This window comes from Chaetodon trifascialis, chromosome 12 (assembly GCF_039877785.1).
Source record: "Chaetodon trifascialis isolate fChaTrf1 chromosome 12, fChaTrf1.hap1, whole genome shotgun sequence".
In the NCBI taxonomy this organism is placed as follows: Eukaryota; Metazoa; Chordata; class Actinopteri; order Chaetodontiformes; family Chaetodontidae; genus Chaetodon; species Chaetodon trifascialis.
The window spans coordinates 3,658,091-3,682,179 of NC_092067.1; the positions used below are offsets into that span (position 1 = coordinate 3,658,091).

The 24,089-nt window shown below is 40.3% G+C and overlaps 1 protein-coding gene across 1 annotated transcript in view; it reads right to left on the reverse strand.

Annotated features, from left to right (window-relative positions):
- kcnh3 (potassium voltage-gated channel, subfamily H (eag-related), member 3) overlaps positions 1-24,089 on the reverse strand; it is a 175,376-nt gene that overhangs the window by 34,050 nt on the left and 117,237 nt on the right. Inside the window, exons 4-7 of the mRNA XM_070976066.1 lie at positions 16,753-16,892; positions 14,957-15,215; positions 12,272-12,429; positions 5,763-5,964 (exon numbers count right to left, since the gene is read on the reverse strand). Of these exons, the coding sequence (XP_070832167.1) occupies positions 5,763-5,964; positions 12,272-12,429; positions 14,957-15,215; positions 16,753-16,892 (759 nt within the window). The remainder of the gene's footprint in view (positions 1-5,762; positions 5,965-12,271; positions 12,430-14,956; positions 15,216-16,752; positions 16,893-24,089) is intronic.

Sequence of the window (24,089 nt, forward strand, 5' to 3'; positions counted from 1 at the left end):
GCTTGCTCTTTGTAATACTTGCTGGCTGTAATGACTAAATGTTCCCGGTGTGGGATCAATAAAGTCCTATCTTGTCTTATCTTATCTTGTGTTCCATCACAGCAAAAACTGGAGTGTTGAAATTTCAGGGTTAAACATGTTAGAGTTGATTTCCACTCTCAAAATGTTTCTCAAAATTTTAACACATTCTGATTCAAATAGTGTTCAGTGTTGGAGATATTTAACAGAGCTATTCAAGCCCAAGTAAATTAACTCTGAAGAGAGGTTTTTATTTGTGGGCCCCTGGGCTTCAGCCCAGGTAAACCCGTGGGTCAATTAATAGTTCGCTCTGCCACGCCATGTGCTTCTGCTGGTTTCACCTGTTTCACCACTGCTGATGGATGTGTTGCATGGAGAGTTTTACGCAGACGGTAAGTACAAATCAAACTTATGGATACAATAATATTAAATTAAAATTAAATATCTATGGAGAATATATACGTAGGCTACCCCACTAAGCTTTGTTGTCGCTGGTACTGAACAGCTAACCCTCCTCAAGGCCATGTGCATTTGTTTTTAAAATGGCGAAAAAAGCTATCCATGGAGCCCTGGATAACATTGCAGTGACACGACATTTCTATTTACATAACGTTAGTCTTAACCGTCATAAACGAAAGATCACGGGTTACCGAGTGTGTTTGTGTCGGGGTGCGCAGAGACGAGAGTGGGGAGACAGGCGCCAGGTGGAGCTCAAAGAGCCTCCATTCTCCCTTGTTAACACATTCCAAGTCATGTATGTAACAAGCACAATTACTGAAGCTGTTTAATTAAGGTAAAAATGCAGCACAGCCACGGGAAAATCCTGCATAGTTTCTCTTTAACGAGCTAATATGAAGTCCACCGGTGCAGTGTAACGAGTTTTTGACGGAGGGGGAGATGTGTCCAAAATTCAATTTAGCCTTCAACACTAATGTTAACGTTGCAGTGTTTTTGCTTGGGTCTAGACGTGAGTGATGCTTGTTAGTCACTTGCATCCCTTTGAGTGTGCAAATGTTTTGCTATTGAACGTTACTTTAGTGAAATGGAGCTATAGGATGACTTAACTTGCACATGGCAGTGGAGATTATGTGTATTTTGGACTTCGGAGCATGGGCAGCCACTGGTTTGTTTGGGAACGTTACTGTTAAATGTAATAGCACTGTATTGTGGAATTCACCTGCTACAGTGTATGGCGTGGTCAATACTAATTACCATGTTTATGTTAGAGCTTTAATCATTTTTTCTTGAATTGCTTTAAGTATCAAATACTTACCACTTTGCCCTTTTTTTGTTATAATTTTTGCATGTCTCCAGGTTCGATACTGCCAACAGCAGAAGTATGTGAAGGTGGATGAGGTTGATGGGCAGTTTGATTTTATGCAGTTCCATGAAAAAGGTTTGTTTATATTTTACTTACTCTTGGTTTAAGGAGGGAAAAGCAGGGGTGAAAAAACTATTTGTACTTAAGAGAGACTGAATTTTGTGTACGGGGGGTTTCTCCAAGTCTGTTTAATCATAAAGTGGTGGATTACTTTAGTGAACGTGAAATCATTTGTTAGGCAAGAACAACAAAAGGTGCACTCAGATATATCTTATCTTTTCCAGTCATCGAGAGATTTTGCCTGCCACCTGATGCAAAAGTAGTGTACAAAGATGCAACAGGGACAGAAGTTGATGAAGACATTTTCAGTGACCTTATTAGCCAAGGCAATGTGGTTCTAACAGTTTTCTCAAGTGATGGTGAGAAATGTAAAGGGGCAATGATGTGATGTATCCCAATGTCAAATGGTGTAACCTGTATTTTATCACACAAACCCAGAGTAATAAATCTGGACTTTGTAATTCACTTTTGCAATGCAACAATATGCTTCTTAACAACTTTTTTAAGGAAATGTCCTGCTCAGTGTTGCTTCATTCAGAATGATTTTTTTCCAACACCCTACAGAATAAAGTTTGTTTTTTTTTTCCTTTTAGAATTTTCCGATTGCTCCTTGTCGTCTGCATCTCAGTGGTCTGACTTGAGCTTCGGTTCAAGTGCAAGTGCATCAACTGTAATCCTAGATGAGGCTCCTTGGAAGAAATCAAGAGTTGAGGGTACTGGTGATGTAGCATCTGCTAAAAAGTTTGTGACAAAGCTCAGTTGTCATAGTTTTTTTTTTTTTTTTTTACTTCAACATTTGTCATTCTTAATATCTAGAAAAGCTGTTCATCACATTTTTTGCTTTTTTTTTCTTAAATTGATCGAAGGTGTACTTGGAACCAATTCAGATGGTGAAGAGGTTCTCCAGGAATATCACACAACACAAACTCTAACAGATGCTACCAGAAGAAAAATGGTCAATAGTGACTCACATGATTGATAAACACGGGTATGTGTGTTCTATTTGTGTATACTCTTCTTAATACAAATTACTGTTTGACCATTACATAAGCATAGAATGCTAATTTAATATCTCTTTTCAGGCACCTCCCCACCAAAGCTGTTAGAGAAGAGTATGCTCTATTGATAGTGACAGTGTTCCCATCCCTCAAAGACCCATACTCCAAGAAAGGCTATGTACAGTCATTATTATTGTACTCTCTGTTTTCATAATTTTCATGTTTAGTATTGTTGGGTTTTGTGTGTGTTACATTGACATTTAAATTCTGAGATTTCTCAGAATGATAACAAATTAATTTTGAATGTATTTTCATTTTAGGAACACTTCCACGATGCTGCAAGCAGCACTGGATACATTTCTTGGTGTCTGAAAATGATCCAGAGAAAGATTTGACGAGGATCTGCACCTCCAAGTAGCCCCACTGGCTTTTCTCCAGGAGGAGGTAAGAAATTAAGTGTCCACAAACTAGATAATGTTCTCATTAACATTTACTTGTACTTCATTATATACTGTTCTGTTTTCATTTACCTGTTTGCTCAGCACCTATGCCTTATTTTTGTGTGTTGTGTGCTTTTCTTCAGGGGGCCCAAATTCCCAAAGGTCCATTAATGTTGAGATGCAGCTTGATGGGGATGCTTGCCAAGAAGCCATCTCTTTGCTCAACCATACAACAGACACTTCCTTGATCTTCCAGAAGATGAGACCGGGCGGGGCCTTTCTGTGTGAAGTTTGCATGTTCTTCCCGTGCATGTGTGGGTTCTCTCCGGGTACTCCGGCTTCCTCCCACAGACCAAAAACATGCTCATTAGGTTTACTGATGACTCTAAATTGCCCCTAGGTGTGAGTGTGAGTGTGAATGGTTGTATGTCTTTGCATGTTGCCCTGCAATCGGCTGGCGACCGGTTCAGGGTGTACCCCGCCTCTCGAAGCTGGGATAGGCTCCTGCCCCCCGCAACCCCGAAAGGGATAGGCGGTATAGAAAATGGATGGATGAACTCTGTAGAGTGTGGACCTATATAAACCCTGAAAAAGTGTTAAAATCAACTCTGTGGGAGTTGATTCAACACTCCAGTTGTTGCTGTGATTTTGGGAACAAAATGGACATCGCATGACTTGATCCAAGTGCACTATGTGAAAGAGACAGATGATTTAAATTAATTCTATAGATATCACTTGAGAAATTCAGCTGAAAAAAGAAGAAAAGAAAGAGGATGGGAATTGACCAAGGAGAGAACAGGAAGGAGGGTAGAAAGCAGGAAGTGAAGGAGAAAGGATGAATTATTGAAAAACAGTGTTTTGTGAGTGGATGAACGGTGGATCCCAGCTGAGCCACTGACAGCTGAATCAGTAAAATAAAGCCGGCAAGAGAGGGAATATGAATAATACAATACAAATGCATCCATTCATTGATCTCTGGCATCACACACTTCAGGCCAGAAGCTTTGACCTTGTGTGTGTGTGTGTGTGTGTGTGTGTGTGTGTGTGTGTGTGTGTGTGTGTGTGTGTGTGTGCAGCCTGACAGTATAAATAGGCAGAAGTGACAGTCGAGCTGTGAGCCCTGTGAGTCCCAGTCAAGCAGCGAAAACAAACATCAGAGGATTTCACACCTGAGTAGTTTTCTAATTACTTTGTCATTAGCACAACTTAAACTCTGTCCTCTTGAGGACATGTGGACCTGACTAGGATGTTGCATGCATGTCTAACCCTGAGGATCAATTTATAAACAACAAAGTAAAAGACAATGTTATTTTTGTCTTGTCAATGCATGCAAAGGGGACGTAAAGAGCATTACTGATGTTATTGTAAGGCCACTCTATAATAAAGTCTGCATCAGTGGAGACATACTGAGGCACTTGTCCATTTCCTACACTGAGTAAGGGTGTGACAGGGCAGGATTTTTTGTGTACTGTGAAAGCTTTCCTTGTGTATTTAACTAATCATGCTCAGCCGTCGTCTGGTCCCTATAGTGACACCTTCTAATTACAGGATAGTGCTTGGTAATGATGTGTCCTGTGAAGTCAGTCATCAGACAGAGGTTTGAGGTAAATACCATAGAATTACAACATATTACATCACATTTTTCTTGAACCATCTGACTGCCTGTATGTCTCTGTAGAGTTTCCACACACTCTGCCATCTGAACATGCTTCGAACAAATTTGATTGACATTTGATAAAAATGATAAAAAAAAATAAAAAAAAACAACAACAAAAAACAAAACCATTTAAATTTGTCAGTCATTTTCAAAGATTTGCATCTTCAGTAGGAACCAGTGGGCCTGGGCATGACTGTCATGAGTTGGGAAGTTGGAAAGTACAAAGAGACAAACTAACACATTGTTAGTTTTGGTCTTTTCATGGAGTTTGTTGACATTAAGGAAAATATTCACCAGTTCACCTCTCCAACTTGCCGAATATGCCATTTAAATAGCAATGCCGAGCTATCCATGAAATACAACCCTTTTGCACCTTGATCCCAGATTATGCACCATATAACTAGCAAAACTGGAGTTGGACACGCCCTAAATGCTCTTGTGCCATGCACTTTAGATCATGCATTACACATCTTTTAAATATGGCAAAGTGAGTGAGAGAAAATGAGGAAGAATACACTGAAAACACTGAAAAGGTAGAAAGGTAACAGGAGTATGCATCTCGTAATATGTGCCTGAGTCCATTGTCACTTTGTCTGCAGCCAACAACTTAGAAAACATGCTCATTTACAGCTCATGAGTTGACTTAATAACATGTTTGTGTTTGTCTAATGCTTAGGTAGAATAAGATGAAAGACACACAGAGGCCACTGTTGATTTTTGTTCCAGCCCACAGTCAAAAGGATTAAAGTTTACTCTCTTGTAAACTGCCTCTCTGCTGTGTTTACAAGTTTATCAGATTGTGTGCCAGGGTTTCATGTCGCCCACAGGATTTGAGATTCTCTATTGAGAGATGCTTCTGGAATATCAACAAAGCTGTGTCTTATTAAAAACATTGTTCAGGTTTGAAAATTGAGACACATTAGGGGCATCCCTCGGCATTTTGAGTGCTTTTTGTTGTGGATACAAACTACTGACATCACTCTGCTGAGGTTGGATATGTGGGATCTCAGCACTATCTTTCAAACAAGACAAGGTACTTGAGCTGGAGTCCGAACTGTTTTATATAATGTTTAACATTTTCATTTTCATTTTCACAATCTGTCATATTTAATATGATGACAGGTTTTGTATTAATATTTTTAATCGTACAATAAAATAGATAAACTAATACAATAAATATACCTCAAAATTACTTGAGTTCAGGTCTCGAATAAATGTATACAGCTGCTTCCCAACACTGTGTGTGTATGAATACAGTGTGTACTAACCAATATCCCAGGAGCCAGGACTCTCGATCTCCCTGCGACCTATAAAGTACCAGACGCAGGCCATCCAGTGGGCCAGCAGGGCGAACATGGACATCAGCAGAGTGAGAACCACAGCGCTGTACTGGGAGTATCGCTCCAGCTTCTGCAGCAGCCGCAATAACCGGAGCAGTCGAACCGTCTTCAAGAGGTGGACCCCAAAGTACTGCACAGATTGATACATGACACATGAGCTCACAGACATTGTCTCAACCTTCAGTATTTCTTAAATATAAAGGAAAGAATATGTCCCGCCTTGCAGCTAGATTATGTTTTTCTGTGTTTCTGTGTTTCACTGCCTGATATTATACAGATACATGTTTCCAAATTCAGTTTTGCACATCCTTCTGTATATATTTTTTCTTAGTATATATATATTTTTTATATTTTGTTGTATATTTTTGATTGTATATTTTGGTCATGTGTGTGTGTGTATATATATATTTTCTCAGTATTAATATTTTGTTTTTGTACTTAATTTATATATATATATATATATATATATATATATATATATATATATATATATATATATATATATATATATATATATATATATATATATATATATATATATATATATATATATATATATATATTATTTCTCTTTTCTTTCCTTTCTAATTTCATTCCTGTATGGAGCACCTGTGACAAGAACAATTTCCCCTCAGGGATCAACAAAGGAATCTGAAATCTAAAATGTCATTCATTCATTCATTGCTTCCTGTTTTATTTTGAAATACTCACCTCTCTCTCTCATTTCACTTATTTCACTTCTTGACCTTGTGTCTTTCCCACCTGTGTTATTGGCCTACCCTGCTGTGGTTATTTTCACCTGTGTCTCATTAGCCCTAATGCATTAAGGCCTTGGCCACACATATACAGATACTTTTATGAATGGTTATTTTCCCCTTCTGTCATGCATGTCATATTTGACACTGACCTTTCATTTTAAAAACAAATTACAAACATTGTTCAATCCTGTTTTTAATCAGTTCAGGAACATCTTAAAAACCAGGTCTTTCTCTTTGATCTGACCTTGAGAAGGTCATCCATGCTTTCATTTCATCTCAGTTAGGTTACTGGAATTCATTGTATTCATACTTAAGATGAAAACAATCACTTCTAATGTTTCTCCAAGAAACGCATTTATGCAACTCCAATCATAGGAAATTAAATAGACCTTCTTGCTTCAATATAAAAACAAGGGGCACGGCTATACTAATCCGGAAATATGTTCATTTCACCTCCATTTTGTATGGGACGACCCTAAATTTGTGAGTTCATTGTTTTCTACCATTCCAAATTTAGACTCTCACCTCTTAATAATGGGAGGAGACATGAACTGTGTGATTGATCAAATATTGGATAGGTCTAGCCCGCGATCAACCATGCCTATGAAAATATCCCAGGCTTTTTCAATGTTAATGAATCAATACGGATTTCTTGATCCTTGGTGATTATCACATCCTTCCGTGAAACAATATTCTTTTTTCTCCCACGTACATCGCTCATTTTCGCGTATAGACTACTTTCTGGTAGATAAAAAACTTACCCCAGAGATTGTATCCACCCAGTATTTACCTATAACAGTTTCGGACCATGCCACAGTAATCTTAGACCTTCACCTCAGCATGAAGCCAATGGGATTCAGACACTGGAGGCTAAATCCTCTCTTGTTGGCGGAAGCCAATTTTTGTAAATATATTTCTGAATCGATTACTTTCTTCTGTGAAACTAACATAAATAATGAAACCTCTCCGTTCATTTTATGGGACACTCTTAAAGCTTACATAAGGGGTAAAATTATCTCTTTTATGTCTCATGCAAATAAATTACGCAGATCCTGGCAGGAAGAGTTGGAGAAAGCTATTGCTGATTTGGATAATTCCCTCTCATCCACAAATATGCCTGATATAAGAAAGAATAAAACTGCAAACAGAACTTGATCTCCTTCTCACTTCCGAAGCTGAACAACTTCTCCTTCGCTCTCAGGGGCTAGTATATGAGCATGGTGACAAAGCTAGTCGCCCCTTGGCTCAACAGCTGAAGGCAAGAACAGCTTTGAATCAAATTATTCAGATAACCGACGAATCCTCGGACCCAGACAAAATAAATAATACTTTTAGATCTTTTTTTCTCCCAACTATACACCTCAGAATCCCTCGCAGATGAAAATCAACTAAACAACTTTTTTGTAGTGAATTGCCAGGTCCAGATGGTTATCCGGTCGAATTTTCTAAAAAAATTTCAGATCAATTAGCTCCACTACTTCTTGAAATGTTTAACCACTCATTTAAACAAGGTACCCTGCCACCCACATTTATGCAAGCTTCCATCTTCCTAATTTATTCAAAGGGTAAGGACCCACTGAACTGCGCGTCCTACCGACCAATATCTCTCCTCCCAGTAGATGTTAAAATACTCGCAAAAATTCTAGCCCAGTGATTGGAACCTGTTATGCCGCTGATTGTGTCAGAGGACCAGACAGGATTTATAAGGGGAAAACATTCATACTCCAACATAAGAAGGCTTCTCGGCGTCATCCTCTCTCCATCTTAATCTAACACTCCAGAGGCCATAATATCTCCTGATGCCGAGAAAGCCTTTGACAGGGTGGAGGGGACCTATCTCCTCTTTTCCCTGAAACAATTTGGTTTTAATAATAATTTCATTATTTTATGGGTCAGATTACTCTACACCTCTCCCTGCGCCTTAGTCTGCACAAATAATCAATGCTCTGCTTCGTTCCCACTTTTCCGGGGAACAAGACAGGGGTGCCTGTTATCCCCATTATTATTTGTGCTAGCGATTGAACCACTCTCATGGAGGAGGGATTTGGAGGGATTGAGAGATGGGGCATAAAACATCAGGTGTCGTTATACGCAGATGATCTGCTTCTCTATGTTAGTGATCCTGTATCTAATATCCCACGCATCCTTACAGTATTAAGCTCCTTTGGTCGCCTATCTGGTAATAAACGTAGCATTGCCAAAAGTGAATACTTTCCAATCAATTAGCCAAAGACACACCATCATTGACTATACCCTTTAAAATAGCCAATACAGGATTTAAATATCTCGGCATTGCAATTACACAATCTTTGCGAACGATGAGAGAGCAAAATTTTACGATGGTCAAGTCCGATCTACAAAGCTCTAGCTGGTAGGATTCAAATTATAAAAATGAATGTTATCAAGATACCTATACGTTGTTCAATGTTTGCCCTTTTTTCTTCCCAAATCATTTTTCACAACTATAAACAACATTATCTCGTCTTTCATCTGGGCTGGTAAACGACCAAGAGCTAATTGCTCACTTCTTTGTAGGGATAGATCAGCTGGGGGACTAGGTTTACCTAATCTAGTTGGCTACTATTGGGCAGCCAACATGCATAAAATAATTCTCTGGTGCACGTCCCCTCAAACCAGTTGGTGCCAGAGTGAATTGGCCTCCTGCTCCTCATCACTACTGGCTCTAACATGCAGTACCTTGCATCTCTCCCTGTCAAGTTTTACCTCCAATCCGGTTGATATTGGAACACTAAAAATTTGGACACAATTAAGATGCCACTTCGGATGGCTCACTCTCCCTCTGGCAACCCCGCTTTGCAATATTCACTTGTTTGCTCCAGCAAAGATCGATCCACGATTCTCTGCCTTAGAAAACATGGGACTACGAAGTCTGGGTGACTTGTACATTAATGATATATTTGCAAGTTTTGACCAATTAATTTCCACCTTTGATCTTCATAAATCCGATTTTTTCCAGTATTTCCAGCTGCGACATTTTGCAAAAACGCACACATCATTCCCACAGATACCGACTCCCAGCAGGGTGGATCTGGCTCTCAAAGCTAAAACCCTGTTAAAGGGCCATATCTCTTATTTTTATAATTTACTGTCTTCAACCAGTAAATCCATTCTACATAAGATTAAGACGAACTGGGAGTCAGAACTCCAACTGAGTTTCTCTGAGACATTCTGGGAGAGGGCCATAGGTGCTGTTAATTCGTCATCCAGCTGTGCTAGACTCTCACTAATACAGTTTAAAGTCTTCCATAGGCTTGTTGTCTGAATTTTGGCAACAATTTTTCAAAACAATTTCGGATATACTGAGCATAAATCTGATTCGAACTCCACATATTGCTATTTTTTGCAAGCCTCCAGACAACCTTCACATCACTGTCCAGAACAATGTTATGGCCTTCACCTCTCTTATTGCTCGTAAGAGAATTCTATTGCTATGGAAATCTCAGCAGCCACCTTCAATTTAAGTCTGGTTACGTGACGTTTTACGTCTCCTGAAGTTGGAGAAGATAAAATTCTCATTCAGAGGTTCGTCCAACAGGTTTTATACTCTTTGGAGACCATTACTTAAATATCTAGAGGAGCTACCAGCTCGAGAAGTTTCTTTGTAAACACTCACTGCATGTCCATACATAAACTGCCTATCTGTGCCAGCAGCAAATAGCTACCCCCTAAGAGCTATCCTTCCTAAGACACTCCAGCGCAACAAATCTGTTTTGATGACTGAGGAGCAAGCAGCCATTGATTTCTACTTTGTAATGATCAGCACTAGCTAGCACTTTATTTTTATATTTTAATTTAATCATTACTGTGTAGGTATGTGTATTTTGGTAGATTTTTCTTTTTTTTTTTCCCACTGAGTGTGTGTTTATGGGTTTTGGGAGGGGGAAGGGTGGATGGGGAGGGAGGGCGTGGGGGTGTTCATTTAAGTTCACTGAATGTTTAAAAAGAAAAGAAATTACATTCATTGTATGTATTTTATGACTGTGTCTGGCGTTTTACAAATAAAGTTACTAAAAAAAAGGGTTACGAAGTTGATCACATTTAAAGTACTTCATGGTTCAGCTACCGGCTACATTGCTGAATTGCTGTTTCCCTATGAGCCAGAGTGCATCCTCGGGTCCTCGGGCAGGGCTCTGCTGGTTGTTCCTATGTTCCATGTCAAAACTAAATCACTTCTCGGTACACATCTGCTTTAAAAGCCTTTCATTAATTGTAGCACACCCTTTTATTTCCAACATGCCTTATGCCTACATGCCTGCTTTATTATTACTGTTGATTTTTTTAATCTTCACTGTTCAGAGATTTTATTGTATTTTGTCTTTATATTATTTTAATGGCTGGATTTTATTGAGCTCAGTCTTGAAATGTTTTAATCCTGGTTAAAATATGTAAAGCTCTACATAACTTCGTTTTGAACTTTTGTTTTGCTTCCATAGTTACTAAGTTATCTATTCATTTGTAGCTATTTAACACCTTTCTAGAACATGGTCAAGCAGTGCTAACCAAATGTTAACTAACCAGTAGTCTACTTATTACACAAAGCAACATGCCTAACATATGATGTCATTATTTCCCAAATGCTCTGTTTTGCATGCACACAAGGATACACAGAAAGTAGAAAAAAAATGCTGCATTTCAGAAGGCAGTTTAAAAAAGATCTTTGCCATTTGCACATGACCAAGAGGCCAAAACACAGAGGAAAATGCTTGTTTTGACAAATATCCATGTACATGCACACAAGGCCTTAACAAGTGTATTCCCTGTTCAACTTTCTACCATGTGTCAAGCATTCCGGCCTTTCCCTGATGTTTAGTTCTCCTGGTGTTCTTGGGTTTTTGTCTAGTTTTCCTGGACCTTGCCTGTTTATTGGACTTTGCATTCTTGTCTGCTCCTTGATGGACTTGTTTGCCTGATTGGACTTCCTTTGTCTAGTTTTGAGCCTTGCCTGTCTTGCCATCCTGTAAGCCTTTTGTAACTTTGGATTTTGTGCATGAAGTCAATGAACTGCTTCAGCTCTGCCTCTGGTGTCTGCATTTGGGTCCTATTGACTGTGTTCCTTGTTACCCTGCTTGCACAATTGTGGCAGAGCTATTCTGCAAAAGTGTAGTCATTTTGATACCCTCCAACTTGTCAATTTCTTTCATCATATGTGATTGATAATTTGTTGGTGTAGTTGACAGTTCAAGATCTTTAATGTTTTCTTCATATAAAATTAAATATTTTTCAACTCTAAATGACTGAATGCTCAGTTTGTATGCACATAGTCACAGCCCACAGTTTGACTCATCTTTACGATTTTGAACGTCGAAAAACAAAATAATGAGACACCAGATTGGCTCTGTGCCATTTGTTTGTCTAATGAGCATCACTTTGAATGAAATGTTGATCTAAAACAATCTCCAGGGAGCCTATGACATTATGCGTTAATTCTTTCTTTCTACATATTGGACCTCATTGACAGTGGTGTGTTCGTGTGAACACAGAACACAGAGTGTATGTCCACATACTGTGTACTCTTTCCTGGGAAAAAAAGGTGAGTCAGGTAGCCTGATTTTGTCACACACATTGTCAATCTGTCACACAATGTTTGCTGTCTTTGTTAATGCAAACACACAAATGTACATAGAGAGCCACACCTTAACACACACAGAGGAGACTCACCACACTGATGTTGAAAGCATACAGCAGGTCAAAGGGCAGGGCGGCAATGAGATCGACAAAGAGCCAGGTGGTGACGTAGTGAACACAGATGGAGCGGGCGTCGTACACTACCTGACCCGACGTGCTCACAAAAGTAGTTCGAAAGTTCAGCAATATATCTGCAGAGGAGGACAACGTCAGTGGGAGCTCACAGCAGGAATTACCAACAGGATAGTACAGGCATCACTGACGAACCACAGTTACATTATAATCACACAGTAATGAATAACATACAGAGCAATGGTTGGTCAATGAATCACATCAGAATCAAAACAGAAAAGAGATGTCTGCAACCCATAAACTGACAATAAGAGCTATAAGATGCACAGGAGAATTAAAGGACCACACTGAAGATTCAGCATGTTTTAGCAGATTGACTAAAAAATGTTTCTAAAACACAAAAAGAATGCAGTGACCAAAAAAGTTTGTTTCAGACACAGAATGTCCAGGAAACTTGAAGGTCCTCTTGAAGATGCAAAACTGGTCACAGAAAAAAAGAAGACAAAAAAACTTTATTCAGCAACTCTTACACAGACCAAAGAGAAAAGGTCATTGTTTAGTCAGCCATTGACCAGATCTGACCTCTCAGGGACTCTAAAGTTATGCTTATATAACATTAGTGATTATTTTCAAGGGAATACAATCAGCTAAGAGATTAATTTATAACTTTCCAGGGAGCCACTGATTTCCATTTTTCCAATATAATTTGAAATCCAATACATGCAGACATGTTTTATGACATATAAAAATAATCTGCTTTGAGTAATAATTTGTGTCTGATATGGCTTTTCCACAGTAAAGTTCAATAACCATGTTGGAAAGAATCAAAATTACATCTACACTTACTACTGTTGGCTTGTTTTTTGCATAAGGGGATGCTGCACAGCAGTAGTGGTTTGCCATTAGCTGTGTTACTGTTAACTTTAGCTTTCCAAAACCAGAAACTGGCTGAGCCTGGCCTAGCATACTGCAAAAAAAAAAAAAAAAAAAAAATTGATACGTTATACATATAACACACTGTGTTTGGTGATAGTATGGTGTAGGCAGTTCCAAATACAGCTGATATGTTACTTCCAAATTTGGCCGCTACACTCTAAATGCTAATCCTTTTGATTAATACCTCACTTGACCAACTAGAATCTTTGACAGCCAAGAATGGGAGTGGGGTCGTGATGCTGTCTTGCAGACTACACAACACACCTGCTTTACTACATGACACACGCACTTCACTTAACACCCCGCTGAGATCTTTCTCTAATATTAACCAAGTAGTTTTGGAGCCTAAACCCAACCATTTCATGAGCGTATCATGTTGTAGGTGTGTCCTGTAGCTGCTGTAAGTCTGCTGATAGATCTTCTTGGACAACAGTTGAGCCAGTTGCAGCTGATTGTGCAGACGACTGGTGCTTCATATAGCCAATTAAATTCTGAAAAGAAGGCTTTGCTGCTTCAGTGGGTAATTTAAATCCAAATCAACAAATTCTGTGCAAATGAATATGGAATAATATGCATAATTTGAACTGATAAATATAGTAGATGCCTCAATATACTTAAATATTAGTGTAAATACCCAAAATATGAATATAGATAGCTTAAATATAGATCTAGTTCTTGACTTGCATGTTTGCTCACTGCCATGACTCACCACATATTGTAGCTTATAAATGAATTGCTTTTCAACACATCAACCTTTAATGTTCCTCCTTGAAAGCTCAAATCATTTTCAAAATGGTCCGTGTTCACATCTCATCATCATCTCTAGCAGGTTTGAAGTCTCATACGGTCTAATGCTGGCATTAACAGACACCAAAGTCTGTCTGAATGCAGTGGTGTACATAAGACATGTTTATGAAATTTGTTAGCTAAAACATGACAACACCACTAATGTGGCTCTTAAATTAACTCATCATTCCATGTTTGAGGCCTTAATTTGGGAAGTAGTTAATTCAGAAAAAGGAACTTATCACCAGAAACCAAAGAATAATCAGAAGCCTAATGGAACATTTCAATCCACTATTGTTTGCTGAGTGAACATATTGGTAAACAGAAGGGCCTATTAGTTCTAACAAATGGGATATCGACTGACAGAGTCAGCCATTAAACTCAATGGCGCATAGAATTTCATTGCAGAACTTTACTGATGGAGGGCTTCAGGGAAATTGTCCATTGAAGAGCACTTATTCAACTCTCCTACAGTTGGACAAGACTGGGGACAAAGAGGCCTGTTGATGTCTAGAAAATGAGCTGGCAATGAGACATAATGGTCTACTGAGAGCTCATAAGCTTACGCTGTTGTGCTTGTAATCATCAAAAACTTCAACTTTACCTCTGACGAGCCTCTCAGATAAAGGCCATTTTATTGACTTCCCATCAGGGCAGTTAATACAGTGGTGAACAAATAGCCAATCATTACAATAAGTAACTTTTCTTAATTACTAAAGCTTGCATTGGTGTTTGATAAAAGAAAGCACAACAACACAAGTGTTAACATCAGCTTGAATAGATGCTCAGGAGTGTGTCCTCAACCAGTACATTTATCATGAAAGGAATATAATTGTGTCTAGGCTTAAACCTTGTTGTGGCAGAAATGCTATTGGAAAAAGTACCTTGTAGAGTAAATGTGAAAAGCACAGCATGCTCTCTCACCTAAAATAAACAGGATCTCTACAAGGATGTCACTGACACTGGGCGGGCTTCGTGGGGCACTGCTGTTCCCCTCATCCCGCCCTCCCACCACTGTGAAACACACATTATAGGGCACGGTGACGGCCACGTAGAAAGTCGCCAGCAGAATCAACCAATCCCAGCCAGCCTTGAAGGTTCCATAGTGAAGCAGGATGAAGCGAGATTTCTGAATGGCTGCTACCTTGTACTCTGGGATTGGAGGCTTCTCTCCGAACATGTTCTGGATTAGATGACAGCAAGAGAGAGGTTAACACCATTCTCTTCCTCCAGCTACCAAGTCACAAACACACACACACACCTGCACGCAATAACACGCTCTTATGCACATACTGAACCTCTCATGCTCATATTGTGCAGACAGAAATTTTGAAAAACCACAGAAGAATAATATAAATGGCCAACAATGCCACGTTCTAGTACTGTAGTGTATGTCAGGTTGAATTACAGTGAATCTTTGTCACATGATTCACAGGGTGGTTCACATTTGATATAGCTATTAAGACTATTTTTATTAAGTCATGGAAAAAGCTGAGATATAATGATGTCAAACATTGTGGAGAAATGTTTTTCATTATTTAAGGAGAACTTTAACAAGAAAAATGGGAACATTAGTCTCAAATGGATAATTAGCGATCTGGTTGCATGTGTACACGATTTTCAGTGAGAAATATCTGTATTTTATGAAAGGATTAGATGGGTTTAATCAGATTTTCACCCACATTTTGTGTCTTCATTAAAGTTTCTGCTTCCTGCTTGAGGTCATTGCTTACTGTGAACAGGGTCTCCTTGCCACAATGACCTCAGAAAAAGCTTAGAAATACATTAATACAAATTAAAGAAAAAAACATGGAGGATCCACAAATGAGCTGTTCATTTAAACAGGCTAAGGCTAAAAGGTTGAACTACAAATGTTTGTGTAACATCCAGTTTCTTTTAAATATGATTTTTACCTGAATATTAGTATTAGACCTATTGGTTTTTAAATCATGTTTTCACCATCTTTATTCCCTTGTTTAAACTATAGTTGGCATCACATGTACAGGATGCAAACTGCACGTCTGCATGTTTGTTTTTCCCCAAAGTTAAGTGAGCATACTCCTGGTGACCTTCATCCCATCTGTGTGCTGCCCACTACACTGCAGCAGACCGACAGCGTGGTGAACACACAAATAGCTCAACGCTGGGCTGATACAGTGCTCATGGGTGGGAATGGGGATGGGGAGTGAACTAAGCAGTTGTATCATATGATGATGTAAACACAAACCAGACCTTGTATTATCTTTCCTTGTTGTTTGGTTTAAGAAACTGTGGCAACTTGTGAAATAATTAAAAAAAAATCTTTTTATTATAAAGCAGGAAATACTTTTTTATTCCATCTGGAGAAGAGTCTTTGAAGAATCTGGAATTGTCTTCAAAACAGACTGTTTGTTGTTGAACAACCTGTAGGGGTTTTTAAAGTTTGGCTTGTACTATGTTTATCCTTCAGAAAAAACATATCCTTACCTCTATGACTTAAATGCAATCAATTGTGCAAAAGTCTCAAATGTAAAAATAATATTTACATGAGAGGCAGTCTGGGGCTATTTTGGCATGCAATACTTTCCCTGGCAGCCAAACATCTTATTATTCCAAAAATATTAGATGGAATGTAATGACCTTGTGCAGCTACTGACCCTAAAAATAGTCAAGACCTTAAAGAAGTATACTAAACCCTTTTGTATAGATGTGCCAGTGTAGACAAATGCAGAGAAACTCACATTGTTGATCTTGAGCTTGCTCTTGTCTTGTTTCTGCAGGTGTCCTGACAGGTGATAGAGAACAGCTCTGCTGCGGCGCCGGTTAGCGTTGAAGCCTGGAGGGCGAGTTACCTGATGCACCTCCAGACCTGTCTCCTCATCTGCAGAGGAGATGGTAACACGCTGAGCCACAATCCCCAGCATAGGGGAAGAATTTCAACCAGGTTCTGTGTGAACCCATGCTGACTTGAAAAAACTGACTTCTCTGCTTTAACAGCTATCAGGGGCAGCAAAACATAACCTGTAGCATGTCTTAAACCATCTTATCTCATGAAAATCAAATGATGCCATGATGCTGTCTTAGTAGCAGCCTGCATCTGCACATGGGTCAAACCATCTCTCCTTGTTAACATGTTTTCAATTGGAATTCCCTCAGTGTTAGATCACAACTCCTCTGTGCCAGTGCTAAGGTCTGATGTACAACAGCTCAAATTTTTGTGTAAATATTGGATAAGATATTGACCTGCACTCTGCCTTTTAGGCTCTTTATTGACTAAACAAGGTGTTCTCTAGCTACAATTTGATTATCTGGGCTGCGATCCAGATCTGTACAGAACTGAATCAGTAATGGCTTTACACCTCCAACATCTCATTCATGTCGTCCTTTTGTCATTTATTGAATAAGGAAAGATAAGATCAGTTATGGTAAAATAGTTGCTGTGCAGGGAAAAGAAGATAAAGGACACATAGTGATGATACAGAGGCGTGAGGGGTACTGTAGGAAGATTAAGGTTGTTTTATGTTAAGCCATCATCAAGACAGAAAATCTTTTCTTGCTCTCTGCGTTTCCACTTTACATTTCCTATGATGATTGTTCCTCTGTCTGTCCATAATATGATGTCATGCTTGTTAAATATCCAGACTTGTAACCAAATTGTTTTCATTTTCATCCAGTAAATTTGATTTGTTCATCGGATGGATATCAAATGTTTCAATTCAATTTTATTTCAATTCAATTTTATTTGTATAGCGCCAAATCACAACAAAAGTTGTCTCAGGACACTTTCCATATAGAGCTGGTACAGACCAAGCTCTTTTCAAATGGTGCAATGAGAAACTAACCACTGTTGCTGAGAGTCTGAACTCTTTTTTTTCTCTCTGCATGTGCTGTGCAGTTGGGGGTTATTCACAAGTCCACTACTACCCACAAATGCGTAATACACAAGGTGTGTATTTTCTGTAGCATCTGTTTTGACAGATGTACAAAGAAGGTGCTGGTTGTTGAAGTGTGAATCTGTTGGATAAGAGACAATTTTTCTCTTTGAAACTTTAAAGAGGAGAAAGAGGTACATGGTGGTGGCAAAGATAAAAGTCTGCTGCTGAATTACATTCACACAGGGTGTTATTGTGAACGATGATGAGGCTTCAAGATCAGTGGAGGCTGATGGGATAATTTTACAATTGATGAGTGTGGAAAACTGTTACAACCTGAAAAAAAAAAAAGATTACAATTAAGTACAGGTTCACATACAGGTGCCCATATGAACATTGAAACATTTATGACTTGCATGTAGAGATCCTTCCTGAAATGCTTTAACATACTTCATATTATACACTTACATTGTTTATTAGGAAAGATCTTTTAATGGCCAGCACATGATTGCAGCAAGTAACTAATATACTATCATATACCACAATATATGGATAGAGCATTGCATGTGCTGCAGAAAGTCTTTCAGTTTCTAGCTCTGTTTATAGAAAAGTTATTTGCCTGGAAAAAAGCTACATCAGGGGGCCCTTAGCCCCTGATGTAGAGAGCTTGGAAAGAATGACAGATATATTTTGGTGTACCTATTTTCTAGGCTGGAAGCAGCTCTTGTCTTAAGTGTTGCACAAACAAGGGACACTAATAATTAACTATTGACAGTGTATTTATGGAATCAGCTGGCCTCGATCAACTGTCTTAATTGTCTCCTAAAAGAGAACACAACTAGGCGGTTTTGTATAGGCTGAGGTGAATTGGCTAAAGGCTTTGATGTCTTTTGGTTTAATAAAAGATGGCAAATGGACCCTGAGAACACTGCATTTATGAATGGCTTATGAATATCTGAGGAACAACTTTCTGTGCTTTGGCACTGATGGTCTGGTAACTACTTCAGAGTACATATGTGGGGGGAGCTGGTACCAATGCAGTGTGACTTCATACATTCTGGACATACTGAAGCATTCTGACTTGTGTCAGACACACTTACTTGTGTGAGTATGCTTCAGCTGAAGTGTTTGTTGGTTTGTTGGATAGTCAAACAGTGCCTAAAAGTATTCTTGGTCCTGTTCAAGACTACAGTATACTTGTGTTGTTGTCAATGAGTATCAGGCTTTGCATTTTCAGCACAATTAAGTACTAAAAGTCTGTCTTTGTTTGAATTCTTTTCGTCTTGCTCACTGGCTCACCACCCATGTCACTGGCTGATTCTACATTTTGAAAAGACACATCACGCTGAGCCAAATGCCAAAAACGAGCTGTTCATCCAGTCAGCAGACTCACACTGAGGTGCAGAAGCAGGTATGTAATTGTTTGTGTCAACTTTTCCCATCATAAATATCGGTCTTTCCTTTTCTTCTTTTCCTAGGTCCTTGTCATTTTCCCCTCATTTATTTTCTTCTTAGTGCTTAATTTAGCAGAAACTCCAGTGTTACATTAATGGTTAGTCATGTCTTTGTGATGAATCAGAAAATAGAAACCATTTCAATCCTCTTTTGTCTCTCTCTCACCTTCCCTTTTCCATCTACTTTGTCCGTCCTCTGTCCCCCGTGGTGCGTACTGAACTCCTAATTTGGTATCTTGAATTACAAATGTAATAACTCACGCTGCATGTAAAACACAGCTTATATTCAGCCAAATGAGAGCATGGGCCAGTGGGGGAAAATTAGGTAAGTGACTTAGGTAAGTTACTCCGCTTCTCTTTCCATCTTACTACAGGGTCAGTGTTCAAATCTCAAACACTCTAAACAAGTCAACTCTCTTAGGACATTTACAATTAAGAATGGAATGCCTGTAATAACTGTGTATTCAATGTTAGCAGTGTAATATCTACAGGTTTGTAAAATATTGAATGCAGACTTACACACTATAGAGTGATTCAAAATATTCCCATCACAGTTACACTCCTTCAAGACGTTCAGTCTGCTTTTTCACCTTTGCATGCTGGGACTAATTGCTTGGTTTTCACTGGAGTATGAAAAAGAAGCAGCTCTACAAGCCTGGAGTGTAATGGTATAGGACTCAATGGTAGTAACGCTAGAACACAGAAATTGCTTTCACTGACTTTGATCTCGGGAATGACACAGACGGGTAAGCCATAGTACTGAACAATGTCCCATTCGGAACTATTGTCTCTCAAAGCACAAGGTGCGGCAACCTCAATGTTCCGTTCTGAACTATTAAGACTTTCTTGAAATGTTTGGTGAATCACACGACAACAGTCACCCGTCCTCGTCCAAGGGCAGCTCCTCTTTGTCTAAGGAGTCAGACGGGGTTCAGTGATGGTTCTTTGGCGGTTATTCACAGAGGGTGCAGTGGCTCTGGAGGGCTGTTCTGGGTGCTGCTGTTAGAACCTGGAGATGAGCTGAGAGTCGAGGGTGTGGCGGCCAGGAACCCAGGACCTCTCTTCAGGACCCTAACCCTCCCAGTCAACCAGATACTGAAGACCTCGACCTTGGTGATGGGAGCTCAGCAGCCGTCGAACAGAGTAAGTATGACCTCCACTGCTGAATTGAGGGGGCGGAGGAGGTAGATCTGTGGTTATCAGTGGACTCTCATGAACTGGTTTCACTCAGGAGACGTGGAGTGTGGGGTGGTCTCATAGACAAGGGAAATTTCAATCGCACTGCTGTGGGACTAATCACTCTCTGGATGGTGAAGGGACTGATGAACCTAGGTGCCATTATCTTGAACTACACTGGGACAGGAAAGTCCCAGGTGGACAACCACACCTTCTGACCCACTTGGTAAGCTGGAGCCTGGGTGCGGTGATAATTGGCAGTGGCAGAGTAGCGAATGGCCAAGCGGAGGAGTGAGGCTCTTACTTGGGACCAGATGTGGTGGTGGTGGCGGATGAAGGCTTGGAAGGAGGAGAAGGAATCCTCCTTCTCCAGAGGTGGGAAGAGAGGAGGCTGAAACCCATAGGCCCACTGGAATGGGGACAGGCCTGTTGCAGATCTGGTCAGACCATTAGAAGGGGTTCTAGGAAAACAAAGAATGGAGGGCTGTCTCCATCATCGTGGTTCATCCATTCAGTCTGTTATGCCCCAGACTAGGGGAACCAGGACACAACACAAAAGGGCTCCCCTCTTCCTCCGAGCTCCCAAGAAAGGCTGTTCACAACTTCACTGTCAACAACTTCAGTCTAGCAAGGTTTTTATTCAGTTAAACAAGTAGCAATGGTGTCGGGGAGGGCATGGCCAAAATAACAAGGTTTCCATTTTCTTGAATCTTAGCTGTCCAAAATAAAATAAATTAAATCACAAAACTCTAATCCTCCATAACCAAAAACAGGAGAAGAAAAATCCGGTTTACCAGATTCTGGTAATCAGTCGGGCAGCACAGTGGGGCAGGAGGTAGTGCACGTGCCTCACAGCAAGAAGGTCGCCGGTTCGATCCCTGGGTCGGGCAGGGCCTTTCTGTGTGAAATCTGCATGTTCTTCCCTTGCATGCGTGGGTTCTCTCTGGGCACTTTGGCTTCCTCCCACAGACCAAAAACATGCTCATTAGGTTAATTGGTGAAATTGTCCTTAGGTGTGAGTGTGAGCGTGAATGGTTGTTTGTATATGTTGACCTGCGATTGGCTGGCGACCGGTTCAGGGTGTACCCCTCCTCTCAACCGTTGACAGCTGGGATAGCCTCCAGCCCCCCCGCAACCGTATAGACAATGGATGAATGGATCAGTCCAAACAACTCCTTCACTTGCGCCACTTCTCTAGGGTCATTTTGAGCACTAGTGGAGTCCCAGTTGCAGATGTCATAGTTCTTCTCAGATGGGGATGTCATGAGAAGGCTCAGGGGTGGAGCTTTGCTGGGACAGGATGGCTCCTACTCCTTTGTCAGATGCGTCCACCTCCATGACAAACTGACAGTCGAGATCAGGCAATTGTGAACCTGAACTTGACAATCTGGAAGGCCTCCTCCAACCCTGTGGACCGCTGGAAAGCCATCTTGGATGATGTGAGTGCAGTAAGGGGAGCAGCTATGGAGCTGTAATTGTGGATGAAGCATCTGCAGAAGTTTGCTGGGAACAGGCCAGGAAGTAAGAGCAGAAACATTGGCGGGGTTCATTTGGATACTCTCGTGTGCCGCAATGGACCAAGTAGGAGACAGAAGTGGCATGGAACTTGCACTTCTCAGCCTTGACAAAGACCAAATTCTCCAGGAGATGGATGGTCTGGATGTGATCCTCACGGGACCATTAGGATGTCATCCAAATATATGAACATGGGCTGTAGGTCAGTGGCGCAGTCATAAGGGTGGTGAGGAGGCAGAGAGGTGGCCTTCGCCTTATGGAAGACCTCTCTGTTGTCAAGGTAATCTGGTGGAACTGCTGACAGGTCAAGAACAACACAAAAGGCAGCTGAGTTCCAGTCACTCTAGCAAGCCTTGGTGCAGAAGTCAATGGAGTAGTCCATCACCGTTTGCTCCCCTTGGTGCAGGTTCAGAAACAACAACGCAAACACTTTTACAAGATATTTATTGATGTGCAGGAACAACTGGTAAATGTATAGAGAAAGCTGTTAACAATGGTTTTAAGTGACCCCAGATTGAACATCTTATGGAGCTCCGTTGCCAAGGACTTGAAAGACCCACAAGCCAGCGTGCCCCTCTTTCTACTCAGCGGTCCCCACAGGTGCGCCCTCGCCGTCAGGAGATTGATGGTGAAGGCTATCTTGGCTGGTTCAGAGGCAAAGGTGTGGGGCTGCAGAACGAAGAGGATGGAGCAATTGGTCAGGAAGGCATTGCAGGTCTCTGGAGTAGCTTTCAGGTGTCCCCATCTAGGGTTCGCAGACAGTAGGAGGCGGAATGGTTGGCAGCAACTGGACTGGAGGTGGCTCTGAAAACACAGACTGGGTCCAGACAGTGGTTAGCTGCTGGATCTGTGCAGTTAATGCAGCTAGCCTCTGCTCTTGAGATGCCACTGCTTGTCTGGCTGCAGCTGCTGCTGATGCCATCAGAGCCTTGTGTCAGTCACGGGTGCCCAAATGTTTGCTCTTCAGTTGGATCCTCCTCCCTGGGTGGACTTTAATGCTCTGTGATAACGGAATTTCCTTTGGTCATAACTACCATAACTGCTACGCCTGCTAGAAGGCTTTGCCACTTGAATGTAAACATTTGTTGTCCTGTGGCACTTGCTGGAACAACTGATGGTACTGCTGTTTGTATCATCAGTGGAGTTTGCATATACCCTGCTAGCAAATAATTCCTGACTGCCTCAAATTAACTCACAAATACTGCCTGGTAATTCCAATTGTGACCTTCCACATTAAGTATCTGCATTATCATATTGGGTAGCAAGCTGTCTATCATATCTGACATAATGTTTATGGTTCACCATGTGCATTTTATAGAGGCAGTCATTAATATTAATGTGAAATTCAAACTGACACACTTATTTAATCAGGAAGAGATTTACACTGGGGAAAAGACGCAGGATGAAAAAAGGAATGAAAAGGATTAATTAATTGTTAATTGTTGTTTGCTTGAAATTGTAATAACTGCAGAGGCACAGCTGAGAGGCAAAATGCCCTGCATGCTGTTTTCCTCTACAGTGGTGAAGTGTAATTAAAATTCATGTTCAAACTATGAAGCCGAGAGGATTGTGAGGAAACTACTCAAGCTACCACATGTAACACTGTTGACATAATGAAAATGTAAACATGGTGTGACGTGTGTCATTCCAGAGCATGCAGCATCTCCAACCACATTCAATGCGTGTTTTTCAATCTTCATTGTACCCCAGAGTAGATTACAGGTACAGATTATTGCATTAAAAACATTCTGAATTCCAGTGTGAACGTTCATTCGTGACATGGAGACTAGCGTTAATCATATCTCAAGGCCCACTTACTGCACTCCTTCAATCATCAGCACAAATGGAGTTGGAAGGATGGTGGTTCACAAAAGCTAAGACAACATTCACTGATGAAGAACATGAGATGCAGTTGAAAGCTCCCACAATAATTAGTGGTCATTGATATAAGATTACATCGTCAAATTAGGAATAAGGAGATAGAACAGTTAATCCCCAAACAGGACAGAAAATAGAAAATACCACAGTTTAGTGGGTGTGCTTCAATTTGAGGAACTGAAC